This window comes from Pteronotus mesoamericanus, unplaced genomic scaffold, assembly GCF_021234165.1.
Source record: "Pteronotus mesoamericanus isolate MK-2021 breed Mesoamerican mustached bat unplaced genomic scaffold, CSHL_Meso_final contig_220, whole genome shotgun sequence".
NCBI classification, from domain to species: domain Eukaryota; kingdom Metazoa; phylum Chordata; class Mammalia; order Chiroptera; family Mormoopidae; genus Pteronotus; species Pteronotus mesoamericanus.
In genome coordinates, this window is record NW_026555091.1 from 9,740,956 (window position 1) to 9,763,742 (window position 22,787).

General features: G+C 63.4%; 1 protein-coding gene and 1 non-coding gene across 3 annotated transcripts in view; both read right to left on the reverse strand.

Annotated features, from left to right (window-relative positions):
• Positions 1–3,904: 3,904 nt before the first annotated feature.
• On the reverse strand, positions 3,905–4,082 carry LOC129068946 (small nucleolar RNA SNORA81). Its single transcript, XR_008528970.1, has one exon. It is a non-coding gene; the product is annotated as a small nucleolar RNA SNORA81 (small nucleolar RNA).
• A 3,082-nt stretch (positions 4,083–7,164) lies between these two features.
• Positions 7,165–22,787, reverse strand: part of OGDH (oxoglutarate dehydrogenase) — a 41,847-nt gene continuing 26,224 nt past the window's right edge. For both annotated transcript variants that reach the window (XM_054571403.1, XM_054571402.1), the window contains exons 5-23: positions 19,358–19,473; positions 18,756–18,910; positions 18,509–18,655; positions 18,099–18,189; positions 17,607–17,786; positions 15,122–15,250; positions 14,816–14,995; positions 14,387–14,539; positions 13,759–13,861; positions 13,523–13,651; positions 13,082–13,232; positions 12,747–12,874; positions 12,475–12,653; positions 12,240–12,311; positions 11,976–12,104; positions 11,362–11,434; positions 8,387–8,550; positions 8,092–8,246; positions 7,165–8,002 (exon numbers count right to left, since the gene is read on the reverse strand). In XM_054571403.1, coding sequence (XP_054427378.1) covers positions 7,882–8,002; positions 8,092–8,246; positions 8,387–8,550; positions 11,362–11,434; positions 11,976–12,104; positions 12,240–12,311; positions 12,475–12,653; positions 12,747–12,874; positions 13,082–13,232; positions 13,523–13,651; positions 13,759–13,861; positions 14,387–14,539; positions 14,816–14,995; positions 15,122–15,250; positions 17,607–17,786; positions 18,099–18,189; positions 18,509–18,655; positions 18,756–18,910; positions 19,358–19,473 — 2,555 coding nt within the window. In that variant the 3' untranslated portion in view covers positions 7,165–7,881. The remainder of the gene's footprint in view (positions 8,003–8,091; positions 8,247–8,386; positions 8,551–11,361; positions 11,435–11,975; positions 12,105–12,239; positions 12,312–12,474; positions 12,654–12,746; positions 12,875–13,081; positions 13,233–13,522; positions 13,652–13,758; positions 13,862–14,386; positions 14,540–14,815; positions 14,996–15,121; positions 15,251–17,606; positions 17,787–18,098; positions 18,190–18,508; positions 18,656–18,755; positions 18,911–19,357; positions 19,474–22,787) is intronic.

Genomic DNA, 22,787 nt, shown 5'->3' on the forward strand with positions numbered 1-22,787 from the left:
CAGGGCACAATGGAGCTGCCGCGCCGCTCATGCATATGCATGACGCCGCGCGGCCCCGCCCCCAGGCCAGAGCAGTGGAGCCCGGAGCCGACGCTCAGGAGGGCGGCCGCGAGCCAAAGCGGCGGGTGGTGCGGGGACCGTAGGCCAACCGGGGGCAACCTGCGACTCCGCCCCTTCCACACCTTTCCAAACGCAGCGTCAGCACAGCCACCACGATTCCTGCTCTCGTTGTGCCGGGGCTCGGCAGGGCTAGGACGGAGGAGGCGAGGGCGGGGTCAGGGTGGAGGAGCGAGAAAGGGCGGGGCCTGTCAGGGACGGAGGGACGGGAGGAAAGACCAGGTCGGGCGGGGCCAGGGCGGAGGAGGCGGGATCTGTCAGGGCGGCTGGAGCGGGAGGAGGGGCGGGGCGGGGCAGGGTTAAGGAGTGAGAAGGGGCGGGGCCTGTCAGGGCGTTGGGGACCGGAGGAAAGACCATGTGGGGCGGGGCCAGAGCGGAGGAGGCAGGGGCGTGGTCTGGGTAGGGGAGTTAGGCGGAGCAGAGTCTGTCAGGGCGGGGTAGGCGGGAGGCGGGGCCCGGTGGGCGGGGGCGCGGCAGAGGAGGCGGGTTCTGTCTGGGTGACAGGAACAGGAGGCGGGACGGGGGCGGGGTCCGTATGGAGGAGCTTAAGGGGGCGGGGCCTGTCTGGGCTGGGGGAGTGGAATCTGTTCGGGCGGTGGAGGTGGTAGAGGGGCGGGGCCAGGGAGGAGGCGGGGCCAGGGAGGAGGCGGGGCCGGCGGAGGTGAGCGGGCGTCAGTGGGCCTTTTCTGGAGGGGCTAGGGGTCCTGCAGGGAAAACCTCGCAGCCAAACCAGTCAGTCGCCCTGCTCGCTGCTCTTCCCTCTTCCCAGAGCCCCCCGCGTTGGGACGTTTTTGAGTTCTAGCCAGTGGAGCAGCCTTCTTGATGTTTGCGCCTTTCGCATGTTATCCCCCTTTAAGTTATTCTCCACTCTCCCTACCGTCCTCTAGGAAGACCACATTGTCGTGATTACCCACAATATTTTTTATTGTGTTAAAGTACACATAACGTAGCACCTACCGTTTTTACCATCTTAACCATTGCAAGCGCACAGCTCAGTGGCATTGAGCACGTTCACACTGCCATGCGGCCGTCGACGCGCGCGACCGGGGAGCTCCTCCTCTGTCCCCATCACCCACTGCTCCCCACCCCTCCCCCAGCCCTGGCACCACCAGCTACTTTCTCAGGGACCTCGTAGAAGTGGAGTCATTCAGTATTTGTCCTTTGTGACTGGCTTATGTCAAGGTTCACCCATGTTACAGGCACCTGTTAAATCTCCTTTTTAAGGCTGAATAATATTCCGTCGTGTATAAACCACGTTTCATCCGAATGGTCAGCAGATGCCCCACTGTCAGCCTTTAACATTGCTGAAACGTCTTCTCTCCAGGCTGTGTGAGCTCTTGCCGTTTCTTTTGAGAATCATTAGTTCACGGAAGAAACGCTGTGGGCCAGGCACTGAGGGAATGTCAGTTCCTGCCCACTGCACAGGCCCCCAGCCTTCTCTCAGCCCCAGTCCCACTTCCTGGGTCCAGTCTTTGCTCCATGCACTGGGCTGAACGGTGGCCCCCAAAGACCTGTCCGCATCCTACTCTCCAGAACCTGCCAATGTCATCTGTATGGCAAAAGGTGTGACTGAGTTGACGGAGAGGCGGAGCTTGCCCTGGATTATCCGAGCAGGCCCTGACGCCTGAAAGAGAGGCACAGTGACATGGCCGCGGAGCAGAGACTGAGTGACGTGGGCACCAACGAGGAATTAGACATGCAAGGACAGACCCTGCCCTGGAGCCTCCAGACAGACCACGGCCCTGCCGATGCCTGGGTTTCTGCCTTCTGGCCTCCGGACGGAGAGAAGGCGGACTCCTGTTGTCCTAAGGCCCCAGTCTGGGTCATTTGTTGCTGCCGCACGTCTCCTCTGGTTGCCATGGGTCCGATGTCTCCTGTCCTCACCAGGTCACCTAAAACTGGGAACCAGGCCACCCTTCCAGGGGGCCATGTTTCCCTGGAGCCCCCTCTCCTTTCTCTGCACTCGCTGTCCACCCCCCGACACCCTGCTCCGCCCGCGCTGCCCAAAGGTGCCCCCCTCTCAGTGGGCTGCGCTCCCCGTCCTGCTGGGGAGGGCACCCACCCCAAGCTCAGTGTTCAGCGCCACCCTGTCCCCCATGCTTTCTTAGCAGTGGCTTGTGTGGGCCTTGGCTCTGTGTGAGAAGGACTCTCTGCTCCCCTGGACACGGCTGACCTGGCGGGTCTGTGCTCTTTCTGATACCAATCAATGTGCACACGTGCAGAACGGAGCTCTGGGCCCTCCCGCCACCTCTGTGTGCAGCCATGGCAGCTGCCCCTCCCCCCGGACTCTCCCTCTGGGCCCTGCCGTGCTGGCCCCAGCCCCTCTGCTCTCTTTTCACTCCTGGTAACACCTTGAGATACAATTCACATTCCACACAATTTACCCATATGAAATGTACGACTCGATGGCGTTATGTTTACTCAGAGCTGTGTGGCCGCCCCCCAGTCAATAAGAACATTTCGTCACCCTCAAGAGAAGCTGCGCCTGTTGGCAGCCAATCTCCACCCTCCCCCCGCCCCTGGCAGCCACTAATCTACTTTACATCCCTGTGGAAATGCTGGTTTTAAGTATTTCATATATGTGAAATCATGCAACATGTTGTAGCCTGTGTCAGTATTTCACTGCCTTCCTGTGGCTGAGTAACACTCCACGACATGTGTACACCGCTTGTTTAACCACTCACCAGCTGACGGACATTGGGGCTGTTTCCACTTTTTGGTTGTTATGAATAATGCCTCTGTGAACCTTCATGTAGAAACTTCTGAGAGAACATGTTTCTCATTTCTCTGGGTAGATACCTAAAAATGGAATCGCTGGGTCCCAGCTCTGTTAACCCCCCGAGGAACCTCGGTCCTGTTCTCCACGGCAGCGGCACCGCGCCACATCCCTACCAGCAGTGCACGGTGGCCTGATCTCCCCTCCCCCGGGTCGCTTTATTGCAGTCTCGCAAGGGAACGTGGGGTGGGTGGCATCTCACTGTGGTTTTCCTTGCATTTTCCTCCCTGATGCTGGGATCTTTTCATGTACTCATTAGTCATACTTATTTTTTCATTGAATGTATTGGGTAACATTAGTTAATAAAATTATACAGGTTTCAGCCACATGTAATTTTTAACTGAGTTGTCTCTTTATTATTGAGTTGTAGGAATTCTTTATATATTCTAGATACAAGTCCCTTACCAGATACATGATTTGTAAATATTTTCTACAGGCTGTCTTTTCACTTTCTTGATGGTGCCTTTTGACTCACAAAATTTTTAATTTTCATGAAGTCTGATTTATTATATGTCCATTTGTTACTTACGCTTTTTGTGTAATATAGAAGACATGGTTGCCTAATCCAGGGCCACAAAGACCTATGCTTTTTTCTAACAGTGTTGTAATTTTAGCTTTTATGTTTAGGTCTTAGATTCAATGTGACTGAATTTTTGTATATACAGTTTAAGCTATGAGTCCAATTTTACTCTTTTTCATATGGATATTGAGTTATTCCATCATTTGTTGAAAAGTCTATTCCTTGCTCCACTGAACAGTCTTAATACCCTTGTTGAAAATCACTTGACTATAAAGTGAGTTTATTTCTGAACTCAATTTTACTCCTTTGATCTATAGTCTGTTTTTATGCCAATCTCTCATCAAGTTGATTACTGTAGCATTGTAATAAGTTTTGGAATTGAGAAGTGTGGGTCCCCTTACTTTATTCTCCTTTTCAAGATTGTTTTGGATAGTCTGTGTCCCTTGAATTTCCTTATGAATTTTATTTATTTATTTATTTATTTTCTAAAGATATGTTGCACCAAATCTTAAGACAAAGGACACTGGACACTAAGAAAGAGGTCCACCCCAGCCTTTACAATCTGGTGCAGTTACTTTTCTTCTTGTGTGTACTCTGCTAGCATTATTACAAAAACCAAGATGTAATCCTAGTTTCTGCAATTTTAGCACAGTGCTTATACAAGAAGGTTCCTTATGAATTTTAGGATCAGCCTGTCAATTTCTAAAAAAAAATATAGGAAAGTTAAATTTGAGGGGAAAGGGAGGAAGGAGGGAGAGAAACATCAATTTGTCTCTCCTCCCCCTGCGGGGGAACCCCCTCCACTGAGCCACACCAGCCAGGGCTAGGATTTTGATGAGGATTATGTTGAATCTGTAGATCGATTTGGAGACTGATGCTATCTAATGATATGAAGTCTGATGCATGAACATGGGGTATCTTTCCATTTATTTAGGTGTTCTTTAAGTTTTTCAACAATAGTTTGTCGTTTTTAGCAGTTAAGTTTCACACTTTTTAGTTAACCTTATTCCTAAGCATTTTTTAGATAACTAGTTTATTAAACTATGCAAATTATTAAAATTAAAAGCCAGATAAAGATTTTCATGAACACTGTTCCAAAATGTTAGTTTTAAAACTGTTACCAGCAATGTATGCATTCCCTTTATGTTCCTCCCTGCCCCCCCAACACCTTTTAAGTTTTTAAAATTTATCGATTTTAGAGAAAAGCGCACACACACACACACACACACACACACACACACACCCACCCCCCAATCTGCTGTTTTCTTGGTGTGTCAGGATGATGCTCTGACCGACTGTGCGACCTGGTCGGGCCCCCTCCCCACCTCTTGAAGCGAAGGCGAGCGCAACGGCGCGAACTCTCGGGGAGAGCCAGGAGTCAGCCATTGGAAAGGGTGGCGAGAGGCGGGGCAGATGGTGAGCAGCAGAGGCTGGTCCTGCCCGGGGGCAGGTGACACGGGTTTTGGTGGCATTAAATCCCCCAGGAAGGCATTAGGCGTCGGATCTCGTGCTCACAACCGTCTGGGAACGACAGCAAAAGGTGTCTGTCCAGTTTAACTGTCGAGTTCCCGCAGCCTGGCGCGGGCCGTCCATCAGCAGCGCGGGGAGCCGGCGCGGGGAGCCCGCGCGGGGCCGATGAGAGGCCTTGGGCCTTCGCCCGGCTGGGCGCCTCCAGCAGGGACGGAGTGGAATCTCATCAGGCCAGAGCGTGGCTGCGCGCGCGCCCCGCTGCACGGCACCCACGGCGCCCCTGCGTCTTGCTCACCGGCGGCTCTTGTCGGCCACAGGGTCCCAGTACACGCCCCGCTGAGGCACGCCAGCCAGGCGGTCCTCGACGTGTTCAAGCTGGGGCGCTGTAATTGGGGATCCTGATGGCAGCGTTGACGGTGCGGGTGGCGCCGGGAGCCTGGAATGGGGGCCGGTCGGGGGCCGCCCTGCCTCTGCCCAGGAAGCGAGCGGCCATTCCAGCGATGTCTCCTCTGTGCCCTCGGAAGTCCCCTGAGGGGCTGTGGCGGCGAGCTGGGGCCCTGCAGCTCACGAGGGCGCGGACAGCCACGCACGCCACGTTGGAAGGACGCCCGGAGTGTCTTCTTTTCCTCCGCAAGGGAAGCCAAAAGTACGATGTCCTGTCTGGGGCCCCAAGTGACGGCACCAACCCCATGGGCACAGACCAGGGTGGGGCAGCCGGGCCTGCCGCATCGGCCGGCGGCCACAACCAAGTGCCTTTCTCAGCATTTCATTACTTTCGATGCTCTTGTAGAAAGGATCTTTCTTGATTTCACTTTTGGTTTGTTCATTGCTACTGTATAGAAATACAATAGGCTCTACAAAGGGTCGCCAGCTCAATTCCCAGTCAGGGCACATACCTGGGTTGTGGGCCAGGTCCCCAGTGGGGGACGTGCGAGTGGCAACCACACATTGCAGTTTCTCTCCCTCTCCCTTCCTCCCCCTAAAAATAAATTTAAAAAAATTGAAAGTCTGTTTTTATATATCGACTTCGTATCCTGCAAGCTAGTTGACTTCATTTACTGATTCTCATAGTTTTTAAGACGGATTCCTTAGGGTTTTCTATATATAAGATCATGTCATCGGCAATGGAGATCATCTTTCTTCTTCCTTTCCAATACGCATGTTTTTATCTCGTCTTCTTGCCTAACCGCCCGGGCCGGCACCTCCAGTACAACGGTGAACTGAGGCGGTGACAAGGGCCCTCGCTTGGACGGGCCAAGAGCCCGGTGACCGGCCTCCCAGTCTCTGCCCTACAGCAAACAGGACAGGCAGAGCGAGCAGCTTAAAATGCCGGTCAGCGTGTGCGGCTCCTCCTCTGGGCCCTGCAGCGACGCCCACAGCCCCCCCCCCCCGCAAGGCGCAACCCGCGCCCGCGCCCCTCCTGGCACCTCGAGCTCTGCCCACACGGGCGCAGGCTGGCGCCCCGCACTGGGCATCCCCTCTTCTGTGCTTCCTGTTACTCCTTCCCCAGGTTCCATGGGGTCTTTTCCCTTCGTTCCTGTGGGAACACCTTTGGGTCCGAGGTCCCCCTGGTTCTCGGTCTCAGGACAACTTTGTACTCTTACAGATGACGGAGGGGCACTTCCGCTTCTGGGAAGCCGGGCTGTGCCCGCCCGCCCTCCCAAGGGCTGAGGGCAGGACCCAGAAGGCCCGGGCACGTTCCAGGAGGGTGTGGCGGTCCTGGGGCCACAGGAGGCTCCGCCCACACGGGGCACCGTCAAACCAGGGCAGGACATAAGGAAGGTTCTGGAGAGGCTTTGAGGACAAGGGACCCAGGAGTGGCCTAGAGGATGGGTGGCCATCAGAGGGCCCCGCTGCCGGAGGGCCCCGCACACCCACGCCGTCTCCCGAGCCTTCCCTGAGGGCGGCCCCCCACCCCGAGGCTACGGCAGGCCTGCTGCGGGCTCGAGGCTCGGACCCCTGGGGGATGGGGCCCTGCCGGCGTGGCCTGCAACCCTCTAGACCGGCGCTTGGGCTGCTGGCTGACGGCCGATGTCCTGGGGGCGTCGGGCCGAGCACAGACCCCCGAGTCCAGTTTTCGGTAGAGCGGGAGGGGGACCAGGAGCAGGGGAGCCTCAGGAGGGGGCGCCTGACGTCATGTGAACAGGTGGCAGGGAGGCCAGGCAGGACGGCGAGGTCTGGGGCCCGCGGGGACATGGCCACGGGACACTGGCCACGCAGCACGGGCAGGGCGGAGGCCTTGGGGGCCGCGGCCAGAAAGAATGACTCACAGACAAGCCCATGGATAACTTAGTTTATGAGTCAAGCCAAATGCAATGCAAGTTGTTTTTGCCTTTTTTTAACCAAAATAAATAAATCAAATCTGTCCCTGTGATGGGTGAGGGGAAGCCCTGAGCCGGCCCCCGCCTCCCGGCCGGCCTTGGCACAGGCGGGAGGAAGCACTGCAGGGCTCGGCTGTGTGAGGGACGCAGGGGGCCGGGCCGATGGGGAGCTTCCTGACCACCCTCCCTCCGGCCCCACGCACGCTGCGGAGAGAGGACCTGCCCTCCCTGTGCCAGGCCAGGCCTGAGCCGTCTGGGCAGCCGCCCGGCCCGCCCCACGGGGCCTCGGATGCGACGGTTCCGGCCAGGCGTCTGGGGTGCCACCCAGGAAGAGGAGTGTGCCTGGGGCAGGCGCAGGACCGCTTGCTGGGCGGGGAGCCCCACGAGGCTGTCCTTGGGGTGAAGCTGGGGGGCAGCCGACCCTCCCAGGACCCCGTGGGGCTCCTGCTCCCTGGGTCTCCACAAAGGCTGCTCAGGGCCAGAAGCCTCAGAGCCCCCGGAGCCTGGGGGGTGTCCGCCTGGGGAGGGGACGGCGGCCTAACTCCTAAGTGAGCAAGGGGAGTGCGCGGGGGGCGCGGCAGAGGTGTGGGCGGCGCGGAGGCACTACGTATTCTTTAGTTGAGAAGCGAGGGCAGTGGTGGATGTGGCGGCCGGCGGCCCAGCGGCGGGGGCAGCGTCTACGAGAAGTTCTTGAAGGCGTCCAGGTCAAAGGCCGTGTCCAGCAGGCGCTGCAGCTCCGTGAGGTGGGTCTTCTTGTTGCCGGTGGCTGGGGCTGCGGCCGGGTCCCGGCCAGCATACCTGGGGGCGGGGGACAGGGCGGTGACGGCAAGGCCTTCCGGAGGCCTGGACCTCCTCTCCCTCCGCGACCCACGGGGGCCGCGGCCTACCACACGGGCTTGGCGCGGCTGATGGTGGTCCGCAGCCGGGGCTTCACGTAGTCGTAGTAGCCCTGGTTCTTGTGCTCCTCCTGGCACCAGGCCAGCTCGGCGTTGGGGTACTTCTGCACCTCCTGCAGCAGCAGGTCGAAGGGGAACGGCGACAACTGCGGGGCGGGGGGTGGTGAGCTTCCGTCAGAAGAGGGTGTTCGGGGAGGCCGGTGTCTGAGGGACGGGGTCCCGGGGGAGCCCCGGAGCCCGCGGAGGGCACCAGCACCGGCCGCGGCCCCCGCCCCGCCGTCCTCACCTGCTCGATCCTGGTGATGGCCACCTGCTCCGCCATGTCCCGCGCTTTGCGCTCGCGGGTGAGGTCGTAGTACACCTTGCCGGTACAGAACAGGAGCCTCTTGACGTTCCCGGGGTTCTGGGCCGCAGGGCCGTCTTCAGGGATCACCCGCTGGAAGTGGGTTCCTACGGGAGAATCGCCCAGACTTGGCTGAGGGCACCCAGGGCCCGCCCGGGACAAGCCAGGGCCACGGAGCAGGGCACTGCCACAGCGGACGCGAAAACACGCGGCTCTGAGGGTGAGCGGCGCCCCCACCCTGCCAGCCTCTGATGCCCTCGAGTCTTCCAGACCGAGGAAGCCTTGGGAAGCACGTTCAACAGGCGCAGGGGGCGAGGCCAGCCTCGGGCGGCCGGCGGTGGCAGTTCGTTCCCCAGCACAGCCTGTCTCGGCCTTCAGGGGCAGCCGCATCTGGGGACGCAGCTCACAGACGCCTGCTCAGTCCCTCAGGAGCTCACAGACACTGGAACTTCCCGCGCGACCACAGCGCAGTCAGAACTCGTGGCTGGGACCGTGAGCAGGGGCACAAGGCTGACTTTGGGAAGCTGCATCCAAAACAAGGGGTTCACTTAGTGAACCACAGGTGATATGCCGGGGTTAGAAGAAAACCACCTCCACGGGACAGAGGCCAGGTAAGGAACCCACAGCGAGCACAGGGCGCTGGGGTTAAAGGCAGCGGCTTCTCCGCGAGGCGGGGAACAGGACCGGGGGCCCGCTCCCCCACCTCCCTCCTACAGAGCAGTGGGCGTTCTGGTCAGAGCAAACAGGCAAGGAGAGCACGTGAAAGGTGTCTGAGTTGGAAAAGAAGGAGTAAAACAGTTTGTAGACGACAGGATCTTACGTGTAGAAAACGCTAAAGATTCCACAAAAAGCCCGTTAGAAAAAACGAACACATTCAGCAAAGATGCAGGACAGAGAACCAGCCCCCAGAGATCAGCTCGTTTCTGTCCACCGACAGGGAGCCACCCAGAAGCGCAACAAAGAAAACCGTCCCGTCTGCAATAGCACCAGAAAGAACCCAACACTGAGGAACGAGCGATCGAGGGGGAGAAAGACGTGTGCACTGGCGGCTCCTCGGCCTCGCTGAACTAGAGACGCCACCAAACGGGGAGCCCTCTGCAATCAGGGACTGCGAGGCTTGATGCTGTGAAGACGCTAATCCTGCCCAAAGCGACCTACAGATCCAATGCAATCCCTGTCAAAATCCCCCCTTTTCCGAAAAAGAAAAATCTGTCCTAAAATTCGTGGACCCTCAGAGGGCTCCAGATAGCAGAGAGGACCCTGAGAGAGGAGGGCCCAGCGGGAGGGCGCCCCGAGGCGCAGTGACCGGCGGTGTGGCCCTGCAGCCGAGCAGAGCCCTCATGCACGCGGCCGACAGCTTCGGACCGCGTGCGGGGAGGACTGTCCACAAGCGAGCGAAGCAGACCCTCACGCCGCACACCACAGCTAAGTGCGAGTGACCGAAGGCTTGGACGCAGAGCTGAAGGTGCGAATCCCTTGCAAAAAAACGGGGGGCAAAAGCCTCACAACCCTGGACTTGGCAATGATTTCTTGGCTGTGAAATCAAAGGCACAGGCAATAACAACAAAATAAACACACATGACTTCCCGAAAACTTAAACATCCTGTGCATCCAAGGACGATACAGGCATTGGGAGAAAACAGCTGTAGGTCCTGTATCTGACAAGGTATTGCTATCCAGCCTACAGAGAGAACTAAAACTCAACAACAGAACAAAACGTGATTGAAATGTGGGAAAGTACTTGAACAGACATTTCTCCAAAAAAGAGATGCAAACAGCCAAAAAGCACAGGGAAAGACGCTCACCATCACTAATCGTCAGGGACACGTCAATCGAAACCCCGCTGAGACACTACGTACGGCACGGTCCCTCAAGTGGCCGTCATTAAAACCCCCAGGAAACAGAAGTGCTGGCCGGGATGTGGGGAAACTGGAACCCGCGAGCCCTGCTGGGAACGTAAAATGGGCCCAGCGCTCCGGAAAGCAGCGCGGCCGTCCTCAAAAATCGAGAAACGGACGACCCCCAGCCCAGCGGCTCCGCTCGGGCTCCCCGCACGGCACTGCGAGCGAGGCCTCCGAGAGCCCCCGTGCGCCACGCCCAGGGCAGTGCTGCTCACTCGGCCAGAGGGTGGCTGACCGGGAAGGGTCCATGACACATGGTCCACGCACACGGGGACGAGACTCGGCCGTGAAAGGAAGGAAAGCAGATGCCGGCACCCGCGGCAACGCGGCCGGACCACGGACGCCGTGCCGGTGACAGAACCCAGGCCCAGGAAGCCAAGGGCTGCGCGATCCCACGCGCGGGGGCGGGGGCGCGGTCGTCGGGTCAGAGAGGAGACGCGGGCCGGGGCGGGGGGTGGGGGGGTGTGGCGAGCGTGCGATGGGAGTGCCGGTTTGGAGGACAGAACGGAGACAGTGCTGATGACGGCTGCACAACGTGAATGAATTTAACGTCACTGACCCGCACGCTCAGCCGGGGCCAAGAGGGTAGATTTTACGTCATGTGCGTTTCACTGTAATGAAGAACTGGAGGCACAACGAACAGGAGGTTCGCCTTGACTGGGGCCTGCAAGGGGCCCATGGCCGGGAGGAGGGGCTCCGCTGGCCCGAGCCAGGGACCCGCCTCCGTCCCTGCGGGGGCGCAGCGGCCTCCAGGAGCAGCGCCCCGGCGGCAGGTGAGCTCTGCGCCCAGACGCACTCCACTGCCGGGGGGGGGGGGGGGACCCAGGGGCGCACCAGGCGAGGCCACAGGCCGGGCAGACGCAGGACGCGCCTCTGACCGCCTCGCACGCTCTGATGTCCAGGCCGCTGTGTTCGGTGGGCTTCACACGATGACCAAAAATGCGGCGGGAGCCGCAGCACGAGCCCCAAGCCCCACAGGGCAGCAGCCGAGACCCCGACGTGCCGCCCCATGCCCACCTGGCAGCATCTCGTCGAAGCTGGTCCGGGCCTCGGGGTGCCGCAGCAGGGACTTGGGCGTGAAGATGATTAACTGCAAGGCAGGACCACAGGCTCAGGGTGGGCCCTGGGCTAAGGCTCCCGGGGGCGGGGGGGGCGGGGCGGCAGCAAGGGGCTGCCCAGGTCGTGCCCTCGACATGCTGCCCTCCTGGCTCTGTGGCCAGCATGCCCCGCGGGCTGGCGGCAGAAACAGGGAGGGACGGACGATGCGGCGGCCCCACCCCTGCTCCTCTGCCCTGAGAGGCCGGGTGGGCCCTGCTCAGTCCGCCAGGCGTCCACCCGGCCAGGGCCCGTCCCAGCCTCCTCGGGCTCCGGGCACCCCCTGCGCTGGACCCAGGAAGAGCCCCTCCTTCCTTGGTGCCCTGGGCTGGGGCCCGCCTGGCCTTGCTCTCCGACCTGGGCCCGTGGAGGTGCCCGACCCCGGCCCCTCACAGACACTTCTTCACTCATCCTTCCGCACCCTGCCCGGGGGCCTCCGTGGGGTGCACTTGCCTTCCAAGCCCCGCACACCCCCACCCCCACCGCCCGTGTCCCCTCGCTGGCCTGGCTGCTCTGAGCAGGGACAGCCCACTGACCGGCTTGCGGAAGGGCAGGAGGATCTGGCGGCGCAGCACGTGGAAGAAGTTGCCGGGTGTGGAGCAGTTGACAACCACCCAGTTGCAGTCGTACAGCTGGTTGATGTCGAAGCTGGCTTGCTGCAGGTCCTGCGGGGAGCGGAGGTGCTCGGGGGTGCTGGCAGCTGTGCCGGGGGCTCTGCCTCCCCGCCCTCTCCTGACAGACGCCCCCCCGCCCCCGCCCCCGCGCACAAGCCGAGTCCGGACGCTGGGCGGCGCGCTCACCGGCAGGACGTCGGGGTCATCGTTGCACATCTGCAGGAACCGCTCGGGCCGGGCGGAGGAGTGTTCCGGGCCCTGGAGGCAGCCGGCAGTCACAGCCCGCTCGCCCCTGGCCTGGCCGCCTCCGCAGGGCGCTCCTGCCAGCAGCGGGGGCCCGCCCCCGCCCCCCCGCGCCCCCGCCCCCCCCGGCACAGGGCACGCCCGGCGGGGACAGGCCGGCTCCGGGGCCGGGGCTCACCATGCCCTCCATGCCGTGGGGCAGCAGCAGCACGATGCCGTTCTGCCGCACCCACTTGGCCTGCCCGGGGCAGATGAACTGGTCGATGATGCACTGGGCCGTGTTGTGGAAGTCCCCGAACTGCGCCTCCCACAGCACCAGGGCGTTGGGGCTGGCCATGGCGAAGCCCAGCTCGAAGCCTGCAGAGCACGGGGTGTCAGGAGGGGAGGGGTGGGGCCAGGGCGGCAGGTAGGCGGGGCGGGGGCTGCGGGCAGGGGCGGGGCCTCGCTCACCCAGGACCCCGTACTCAGACAGGGAGCTGTTGCACACGGTGTAGGGGGCCTGCTGGGGCCACAGGTGGTTCATGGGGATGCAGGTCTTCTTGTCCACGTTCTGGTCATGGAGCACATGGTGGCGGTGGCTGGGGCAGGACGGCACAAGTGAGCGGCCGGACTGTTGCCTCCGCCCAACCAGCAGCCGCGGGCGTGTGTCTGACCGCACCGGCCAGTCAAGGCAGGCAGAGCCCCGGCCCAAGGCGGCGGAGCTGCGACCGGCCCGGGCGGTCTCTTCTGGGGGAGAAGTGCCTCAGCCCCACTGTGCCCGGCGCTCTGGGGACCCAGAGTCTCACCTGAAGGTGCCTCGCTCCACGTCCTGGCCGCTCAGCCGGATGTGGATGCCCTCCTTCAGCAGGGAGCCGAAAGCCATGTACTCCGCCAGGGCCCAGTCCACGGTCCTGTTCTTCACCATCTCCCCACGCGTTTTCAAAATGCGGCTCAGGCCTGCAGACAGAGGGCGCTCACCGGTCACCCCGCCTCTCATGCTGACTGCAGGCCCGTGGGAGCGGGGAAGGGGGTGAGGAGGCCGAGCCAGGGAGCCGCTGGGACGGCCCAGCCTTTCCTCCACGCCTGCCAGCGAGGACCAGCAGGGCCGGGACGAGGAGAGGAGAAGGCTTCCCGCCTCAAACCCCCCGCCCCCACCTAGGAAGAGGCAGGGACCACGGCGGATGGGGATGGGGACCGGGTCCCTTGCTGGGGGGCCCAGCGCCCCCGGGCCCGCGCCGCGCCCTCACCCCCGTGAATGGTGAAGTTCTCCACGGGCACAGAGCTGGCCACGTTCCCGATGTGCGTGAGGATGTCCTCCTCCAGGCCCGTGGACGGGCAGGTCATGCTCCTGGGCTGCCCATCCAGCGTGAAGAAGCCTAGAACGGAAGACAGCTGACACTTGGCCGCACGGTGGCCCCCCGAGGGGAGCCGGGGCCTGACCCCAGGGCCCGCGGGGCGGGGGCGGGCGCGGGCCTGTGCTCACCAGGCCAGGGGGAGTCCAGCCAGTGCTTGATGTGCAGGATCTTCTCGTCCTTGGACCTGGCAAAGGCCTCCTCGCAGATCTTGTCGTACTTGGAGATCTCCTCCTGGAGGGTGTGGACAGCCGTCAGGGCGCTGGGCCCGGCGCCGGCCAGCCCTCGGCCCAGGGTGGCCCTGCGTGCACAGCCCACCGGACCTGCGCAGCCCCCAGGTCCTTCTTCACGTTCTGGGCGCATCGGGCCCCGGCCCCGCCCACTTTCTTACCAGGGGTTGGCCCTCAGGCTCCCGCAGCCCCGCAGGCCCCCGCCCGCGGGCGCCCGTCGAGCACCCTGTTCCAGTGCCTGCTCCAGAGCTGCTGCGGGCTGGCCGCCCTCGCCCCTCCCTCTGCCCGCTCTGCCCGGGCCCCCACGGTCCCCATCCAGGCCTCCCAAGCCCTCCCCAAGCGGGGCCTGCATCACCTCCCCTTCGCCCTGGCCCTTCCCCCGGGCCCCTCAGGCCCCACAGGCCCCACCTCCTCATGGAAGTACCTTGGCTCCCCGGCTGCCCCCAGAGGCCCATTCTCTGCCCTCGCTGGCACCGGCCAGCAAGCCCTGGGCCTGGGCCGGCCGCCTCAGGCTCCGTGGCGGACGCACCTCGTACTCGGGCTGGTTGACCACGCCCTGCGACACCAGCAGCTCCGCGTACTTCTGCAGCACCGGCTTCTGCTTGCGGATCTGCTTGTACATGAGCGGCTGCGTAAACATGGGCTCGTCCATCTCGTTGTGGCCGTTACGCCGGTAACACACCTGGGCACAGAGGGGACGGCGGGATGCCTGCGTCAGGGACTGGGCACGTGGAGGGCCAGGGCCCGCGAGGCCGGCCCCTCCACGACCCGACGCCTCCACGCACAGCCGCCATGCCACACGCGGCAGAACGAGTGAACCGAGTGTCCTGGGACAGGGTCCCTGCTACCTTCCTGCACAGCCGGCCTTGCCCAGGCCGGACTCCCGGAAGTTCTCGGCAGGGATGGCGGGCGACCCCGCCGTGCGAGTGCCGGGGTGCCAGCCGGGCCGGGCACTCACCAGGTCCACCACCACGTCCTTGTGAAAGGTGCTCCTCCACTCGGCGGCCACCTTGCACACATACATGACAGCCTCTGGGTCGTCCGCATTCACGTGGAAAATGGGGGCGTTCACGACGCGTGCCACGTCGGTGGGGTAGGGCGAGGAGCGGGCCATGCGGGGGTCCGTGGTGAAGCCGATCTGCAAGTAGCGCAGAGCGTGGCTGAGGGCGGGGCAAGGCCAGGGCCTGGCGGGGCAGGCGGCGCAGGGGGCACGGGGCTGAGCAGGTCCCCCCACTGTGGCCTCTGAGGCCTTCCCAGCAGGTACCTGGTTGTTGACGACCACGTGGACGGTGCCGTGGGTCGTGTAGGATGGCAGGTCGCTCAGGTGGAAGGTCTCGTAGACGATGCCCTGGCCGGCAAAGGCGGCGTCCCCGTGCAGAAGGATAGACATGACCTGCGGACACACCTGGCAGGTCACAAGCTGAGCCCGACCCTGGTCAGCGCACCCACCAGGCAGGTCGCAGTCCGTTCCTCGGACGCTCTCTGGGGTCATTTCCAAGTTAGAAAGGAAGTGACAGGAAAGCACGAAGACCCCCGGCCCTTCCCAGCCCCCGGCCTCTAGCAGCCCTGCCCACTGTCCCCAAACACGCCACGCGGGGACCCCTCCTCTGGGGAGGCCCAGAGCCCCTGCCAGTGCAGGTGCTGCGTGGGGCCACCCCGCCCCGGCTCATCCAGCTCCCCACCCAGACCCTCACGCCCAGACCTGGCCGCGGCTCACTCCACGCCAGGACACGCCTGCGCTGCCCTGCCCCCACCTGCGGCGGTTGTTTTGAGGGCTTGGACAGCTCGCTGCCCGTGCCCCTCCCTTCAAACTCACCGTGTCTGCTTGGTAACAAGAACAGGGGCAGGGGCGTGGGGAGAGCCCGTGTCCTGTCCCTCAGGCCCCCGGGAGGCCAGGTGCCACCCTGTGTCTGCTCCCCTGCGTCCCCTAAGACCCTCCCTCTCGGTTTCCTCCGTCTGCAGGGCTGCCTGCTCACGGCCCGACGTCACGGACCAGCCGGCCTCGCCGGGCCAGACACAGCCCGGGCCCGAGGCGCCCTCGGACCCTCCCGGAGCCCGGCCGCCAGCAGAGGGCAGCACTGAGACCAGCACGGTGCCACCCTGAGGGCCGGGGCATCCCTTCCAGGCCCGTCCAGCACAGAGCGGAACGGACGCGACGGCGTCCAGTCGCTGCACCGGGGGTGCACCCACGCGACCCCTTCCAACCCAGGCCTGCAGCTGCCCGCCTGGGCTTCCGGGGCCCCGTCCAAGCCCTGGCCCGGGCCTCCCTGCACGTGGGGGTCCCGGTCTCCTCTACACCAGTGCCCACTTCCCCGCCACCCCCACCCCTGCCTGCCCTCTCGCTGTGTCCCTGGCTCCTGTCCCCACCCAGGTCCTCGGCACCAAGGAGAGGGCTACAAAGTGCCTTCTGGGGACAAAATGGGAGTTTTGGAACGGAACCCACGGGGACGCTCCCGAGGACAGGGACATGGGTGGTGCCCAGCGTCGGACCCGCACGGGGGCCTCCGCCGAGGGTGCAGCCTGGCCCGGTCCCGGGGGGCGCCCTTGGGCGGGGAGTCACGGGCCCTGCGGCTGCCGCCCTGCGGTGCGGGGGCTGGGCTCTGCGCTCCCGCGCGGCCGCTCGCTGCTCCTCACAAAGCTGGGCTGCGCCCCGTGCCGGGCCGCACGGCTGCCCCAAGACTCCCTCGCCCGGGGCTCCTCGTGCCTGACGGGGCCCCAGCGGCCCCTCCGCGGGGACCCCTCTGGGGAGGCTGCGCTGCTGCAGGGGCCCCGCTCGCCCACACAAGCCCCCAGGGGCTGAGGCCTCAGGCTCAGGCCTCCGCCAGCTTAGGCAACAGCCTCCGTCGCATTTATAGGTGTTGCATCGTCCTCCTTGAGTGCTCAAGGTCACAGAGCACATACTCCCGCTCCCCGAACGCTAACCCTAACAGAGATCAGGCAATTGGCTGGGGTTTTCACGGGAGCAGGAGGGGCGCACCTGGGAGGTCTGAGGCAGGGGCCTGCGTGTGGGCTGTGGGCGGCAGGACCACGCCCGGGGAACCAGCCGCAGGGGCGGCACGTGGAGGTTCACTGCGCTCCTTCTCAGGAGGCTTCCGCACTCCACTGCAGGGCGGCTTCGGGGGCTGTGCCGGTAACTTAAGGGCGCCCACGTCGCACAAAGCTTTCTGCCGCCTCGTTGCCCTCTCCGGCCCCGAGCGCCCCTCTGAGGACAGGAAATGCTGCAGGCGCTGGGGCGACCCAGCCCCAATCCCTTGTGGGCCGTCACCTGGGGCCGCGTGGGGGCCACTGCCCACGTGAGCGTCCGCCCCGCGGGTTCTCTCCCTGGGTGCGAGCACGGGGCCAGCAGGCTCTCGGGGTTCCAGGCCAGAGCCCTGCGGACCGGCCCTGGGCCCCACGCCTCGCGCCTGCCCCTCCATCCCCGCGGGTGCACTCAGGCTTCCTGCCCGCGGGGCCCGGGGCCGACACCGGCTGGACACAGCGGCAGCCAGGGCTGGCGGCCGACTGGTGCTTGGCATTCGTGGCGCACACCGGGGAGCCCCAACTCCACGCGGCGCCCACCCGCCTGTTCCTGCCACCCCCTCAGGCGCCTCCACACCCAGAAAGGCGCCCCACCCGCCCCCTGACGCGTGCCAGGGGCCCCCGCACAGGCCCTTTCTGTGCCCGCTTGCAGGGCTTCGCTGTTCTGGACGTGGGACGTCCAGATGTGCCTGGGGCTGCGAGCCACCCGGGCCCTGTGGCTGTGACCTCACCTTCTTCCCCTCGGTGTCCCCGCAGTAAAACTGCTCAGCTTTGGTCTTGCCCATCACCACGGGGTCGGCAGCCTCAAGGTGCGAAGGGTTTGCCACCAGCGACAGGGTGATGTTCCTGTCGGTCACACGGTTGATCCGCCGGTGGTACATGCCCAGGTGGTACTTCACGTCTCCAGAGCCCTGAGGACAGACAGGAGGCTCGGTCCTGGGCAGCACGACTGCCCTGCTGGGCCACGTCCACCCCCCAAGCCCCGTTCCCAGAAGCGGGGGTGGGCCCCCCCCCCAGGTCGGCTCCCGTGTAGGGCAAGGGAGCAAGAGGAATGCTGGGACTCTTGACCCATGGCCATCCCTCCACCCTCCCAGCGGTCGGCCCTGGCCACCTGCTCTGGGAACAGTGCGAAGGGTCCCACTCCCGGCAAGTCTTCCCTGGCACAGCCGGGGCTGGCGGGCAGGCTGAGGCCGCACCCGGCTCCAGCCAGAGGCCAGTCTCACCTCATCAGCGGCCTCCAGCTTCGAATCAAACTGACAGAAGATCTGCTCCAGCTCCTTCCTGATGACGTTGGCCAGCACGTTCAGCCGCCCCCTGGGACACGCGGGGTCAACAGAGCCTGAGTGGGGCCCTAGGCACCCCCGCCCGCCCCCACACGATGGGTAGCACCTCTGTTTGCTGCCCAAGAGGCGCTGAGACCAGAGCTGGTGGGGGACACCCACCCTCCGCTCGCCCGGGGCCCGAGGCCACAGCGAGGCGGGCGGAAGGGGTAAGGTCTCGGCTGCTGTCACCGAGCGCCCCCGGGGCTGGCCGCGCTCTGCCGCGACCCTGGCACGGCACGGGCCAGCACACCGCCTGGCGCCCCTCGGGGCCGTGGGCGTGGCAGCGGCTGCAGGGCGGGGCGCAGAGGCACCTGTGCGGCATCCCCATGATCACATAGTCCACGCCGTTCTCGCTGGACTTGTCGATGATCGTCTTGAGGGCGGGGATCAGCACCTCGCAGCCTTCCAGGCCGAAGCGCTTCTCGGACGACCACTTGCGCTGCAGGAACTCCTCAAACCTGGACGGGACCCAGCGGCCCTGAAGAGCAGTCCCAGGGCCGACCTGCTCCCAAGGGGCCTCCCCCGCGCCCCCGCGCCCCAGGCCGCCCTGAGCCCCACCTGGTGGACCGCACAAGCCTGGCCAGCAGCGTGCGCTTCTCCTCGTTGGTGAACTGCATGACCCCGGGTGTCTCAAACTTCTTGCGGATCCACTGGCACTGCTCCAGGTCGTTGATGAACATGAACTCCACACCGATGTGCTGGCAGTAGGCCATCTGTGCCACACACAGGGACGTCCACCGGCGGGTCAGTGCCGGCCCGGCCACAGCCGGGAGGGCAGGGCTCCCCTTCAAAGGCACCGGAGCCCCCATGCGTGTGTGTGTGCGTGTGGAGGACGCCCTGCAGGCTCCGTGCCCACCGAGGCCAGAGCAGAGGAGGGAGGGCAGGCAGAGGGGGAGCAGCAGGCGCCCGGGGCTCGTGCGTTTGGGTTGGGCCTGCTCGCATCTAGAATAAGCTCCCACTGGGACTGGAGCCCATGGGAGCTTTGTTCCTTCCTGCGGCTCATTACAAAGACAGACACCAGAAATATCTACCTATAGAAAAAGGCAAAAAGGTTCCCTTCCCCTTACATTAAAAAAAAAGGAAGAAAAAAGACCGAGGAAACCCTGCCTATCGGGGGGCCTTCCGCCAACAGGGCTCCTGGGGCGCGCACGCTTCCTCACCTCCAGCCGCCGGATGATCTCGCGCAGTGGGAGGGCCGACTCCTGGCCCCCGATGAATGTGGTGGTCGGCAGGTGGAAGACCTTGTCCAGGTCCGACTCGTCCAGGCCGTAGAACCCTGCAGGGCGAGGAGACACGGGCACAGCCACACAGGGGCACAGTTTATGAAACAGGGGAGGGGCTCCCCAGGGGAGAGAAAAGAGAAGAGAAAAACCATAAAAAGCTCTGATATGTATGAAAATAAATGTTTTACTGCTAGAAACACAGATTAGCAACAAACGGAAGCTGAGAATTTTACTGGGTGTCACAGGTCAATGAGAATGAAATTCACATTCGCAGGTATTAGTCCAGGGCACCGATTATTCGTAATTTAGAGAAGAGTGTATTTCAAGGTCCCAAGGACACCAGCCAATGCTGGTTTGCAAAGGTCAGTCAGTTGGAGAGCAAAGGGGACGCAGACCAGGGGGATGTCAGGTGGACAACGAGGAGGTGAGGCAGAGCAGGCCGAGGTCTCCCAAAGCGGCCGCACACGTGTGGCGAGAGGAGGGGAGGCCGGGCCGCCAGGTGCCTGCGGGGGGGCAGCGGCGGCTCAGCGGGGGCCACACGGGCCCCCACCGGGGCCCTGGCTGCTCGCTCTGGACCCACTCTCCCGGCCCAGGCCGAACGCCTGCACCTGCCGGGGGCTTCCCTGCCTGCCAGCCCCAGACGCCCCGAGCGCCCGCGGCGCCTCGAGCTGACGGGACGTGAGGGAAGGGCCTCTTTCTTGGATGCCTGCGCTGGTCTCCAAGGGGCAGAGGCGCAGAAGGGGACCGTCAGGGATGCTGTGGAGTGGGCCCCCGCCCCCGACAGAGGCCTGTCTCCGCCCCTGCGATCTTGGGTCTTTGGAGAAATCGGGCCCACGGGCTGGCCTCCGGCAGGCGGGGGCCACCCTCCGCGCTCCCTGTGGCCCGCTCAGCGCAGCCAGGATGCAGACGCCACACGCCAGGCGGCTCCACAGGGAGGCGGACAAGAGGCTGAGCGGCGGGCTTCCCTCCGGGGCCCCGCCCATCCCCGACCGGGAGCCGAGAGCCTGCAGCTGGGCCTCCTTCAGGCGCAAACAAGCCCCAGAAAGTCGCTCAGGCTGCAGGAGAGGGCAACCTGGCTGCGCAGCCAGAAGCTGCTCAATGCCCCCCCGACACCCCCCCCTGGATGCGCTGCCGTGCACTCTGACCTGCAACCCCCGAGGTTTCACCCCCTCCCTCGGCGGGGGGGGGCATGGGCCCGCCCACACCCGACTCAGGACGGCTCTCCTCCCCGGGCGCAGCAGGGCGCCCTCTGCCAGGGTGGTGCTCGAGGCGACCACAGGGACGGAGGGAAGACTGCAAGTCTCCTCCTAGTCCCCCAGAGGTTCTGGTTTCAAAAAACAATGACTCCAACAAGAGCCAGGAACATCTGAGACTGAACGAGACAACTGTGGGCGGGGACACAGATGGCGGAAGCGTCGGACTCGATGCTCAGGGAGCCACTGTGACGTGGTTTCAGCAGCAACTAGGACATGACAGAGACCCGTGGAAAAAGATGAAGACTCAGCAAAAAACCTGAAGATACAAAGAAAAATCAAAGAGAAAGTTTTGAAACTCCGACCTCTGATAACCCAAGTGCAAGCTCAGTGGGTGGGCTCCGTGGCAGAGCCTGGGACATCAGTGACCTCGAAGACAGGACAGGAGACAGGAACCCGTCGACAGAGAGCCCGCAGGCCGCGGGGGGGGGGTGGCCGCGGTGGTGCTGTCAGAGGAGACCTCACGCCCCCGGCCACCCCACGAGAGCAGATGGGGGCGGCGTGGAAGCTAATGGCCGACAATTTCCCGAATGTGGCAAAGACGTGAACCCACAGGTTCCAGAGGAGGAGCAAACCCACAGGACAGACCCAAAGCGGCCCACGCCAGCACGCGTCCCCGTTAAACTCTGAGAATTAAAGAGAAAGTCTTGAAAGCGGCCATAGCAAAATGGCAACCGGAGGGAAAAACAACTCGAGGGACAGAGGACGTCTCCTCGGAAGCCCCAGAGCCAGGCAGCGGCGGCGGAGGCGGCTCAGTGCTTGGTGCTGGGAGAAGGGCCGCCCCCAAGACCCCGTGTCCGCGGACGCACCCTTTAGGGGAGACGCGCTCAGCGAGGGGCAAAGGCAATGTGCTGTCCTAAACGGAGAGCCACAGGGCGCACCCTGCCCAGGAAGGATGTGGCGCCAGAGGGGGGCCTTGGGCCCAGGGAGGAGGAAAGAGCAGGGCAAAGCAACAGGCGCTCCCGCTCCCGCTCCCCTTGGCCCCCTGGGCCGCGCCTGGCGGCGGGGGCGAGTCACGTGACACGGGCCGACGCGGCTCTGAATGTCCGCAGAGGCGGCAGCCGCCCTGCCTCCGGGCGGCCGGCAGAACGACCCCACCACCAGATCAGACTGAGGCTGTGCCCAGAGAGGCCACGACACGGAGAGGTGATCAAAAACACAACACAGAACGGAAATGGACTTAAAACCATAGGCTTTAAAAGTCATTGCAGGTCAGGAGAAAGGAAGTGGAGAAATGAGCAGGAGGACATACAGAAAATAAAGACTGAAGCGGGACTTACGCCCTAACAGAGCAACAGTTACGTTAAATATAAACGATCTAAATACGCCAATTAGGACACACAGAAAAAAACAGGACCCGACTACATGCTTGTCCACAAAAACCTCACTTCCAATAGGACGGCGACACAGGGACAGTCCCACAAAAGCAGGCGTGGCCGCGCACAGTCACTCAGGGCAGCGGAGACGCCAGGGTCAGAGCGGGCCGTCGCAGGGCGCCCCCCGGGGCCACGGCAAACCCTGGACGCACACGCGCCCGGCAACGGGGCCGCGGGCCACGCCGCCGCGGGCCGGCGAGGCCGGAAGGAAGACCGACGAAGCCGCAGCTGTGACTGGAGGCTCAGCACGTTCTCTCGGGAACTGACTGAAGAACTAGACAGAAAATCAGCAAGAACAGCCAGGGGGCCGCAGCGGACGCTTCCAGGACACGTCCCCCATCGCAACAGCACTCCCGTTCTTTTCGAGGGTCCGCACCAAGACAGACGATGCACCGGACAACGAAAACCCAAAGCGCGACCGATGCAGTGGAACGGGGCCGGGCCGGGGGGCCGGGGGGCCGGGCCGGGGGGGCGCCCTCCGACCACAGTGCAGTCAAACCAGAGCGCGCGCCAGAAAGGCAGCAGGAAAACCTCTGAATTCTGGGAAACCCAACAGTACCCTTCTATGTAACCCCTGGGTCAGGGAGGAAGTCTCAAGGGACGACAGAGAACAGGCGGGACTGAGTGGAAACGCGAGCACGGTGCAGCCAGGGCCCGCAGGGCCGCGGGGGCCGCTCTGCCAGCAGCGTCACCGCGGGAGACAGAGGGGTCTCATCTGTGCCTAAGCTCCCACCCCCA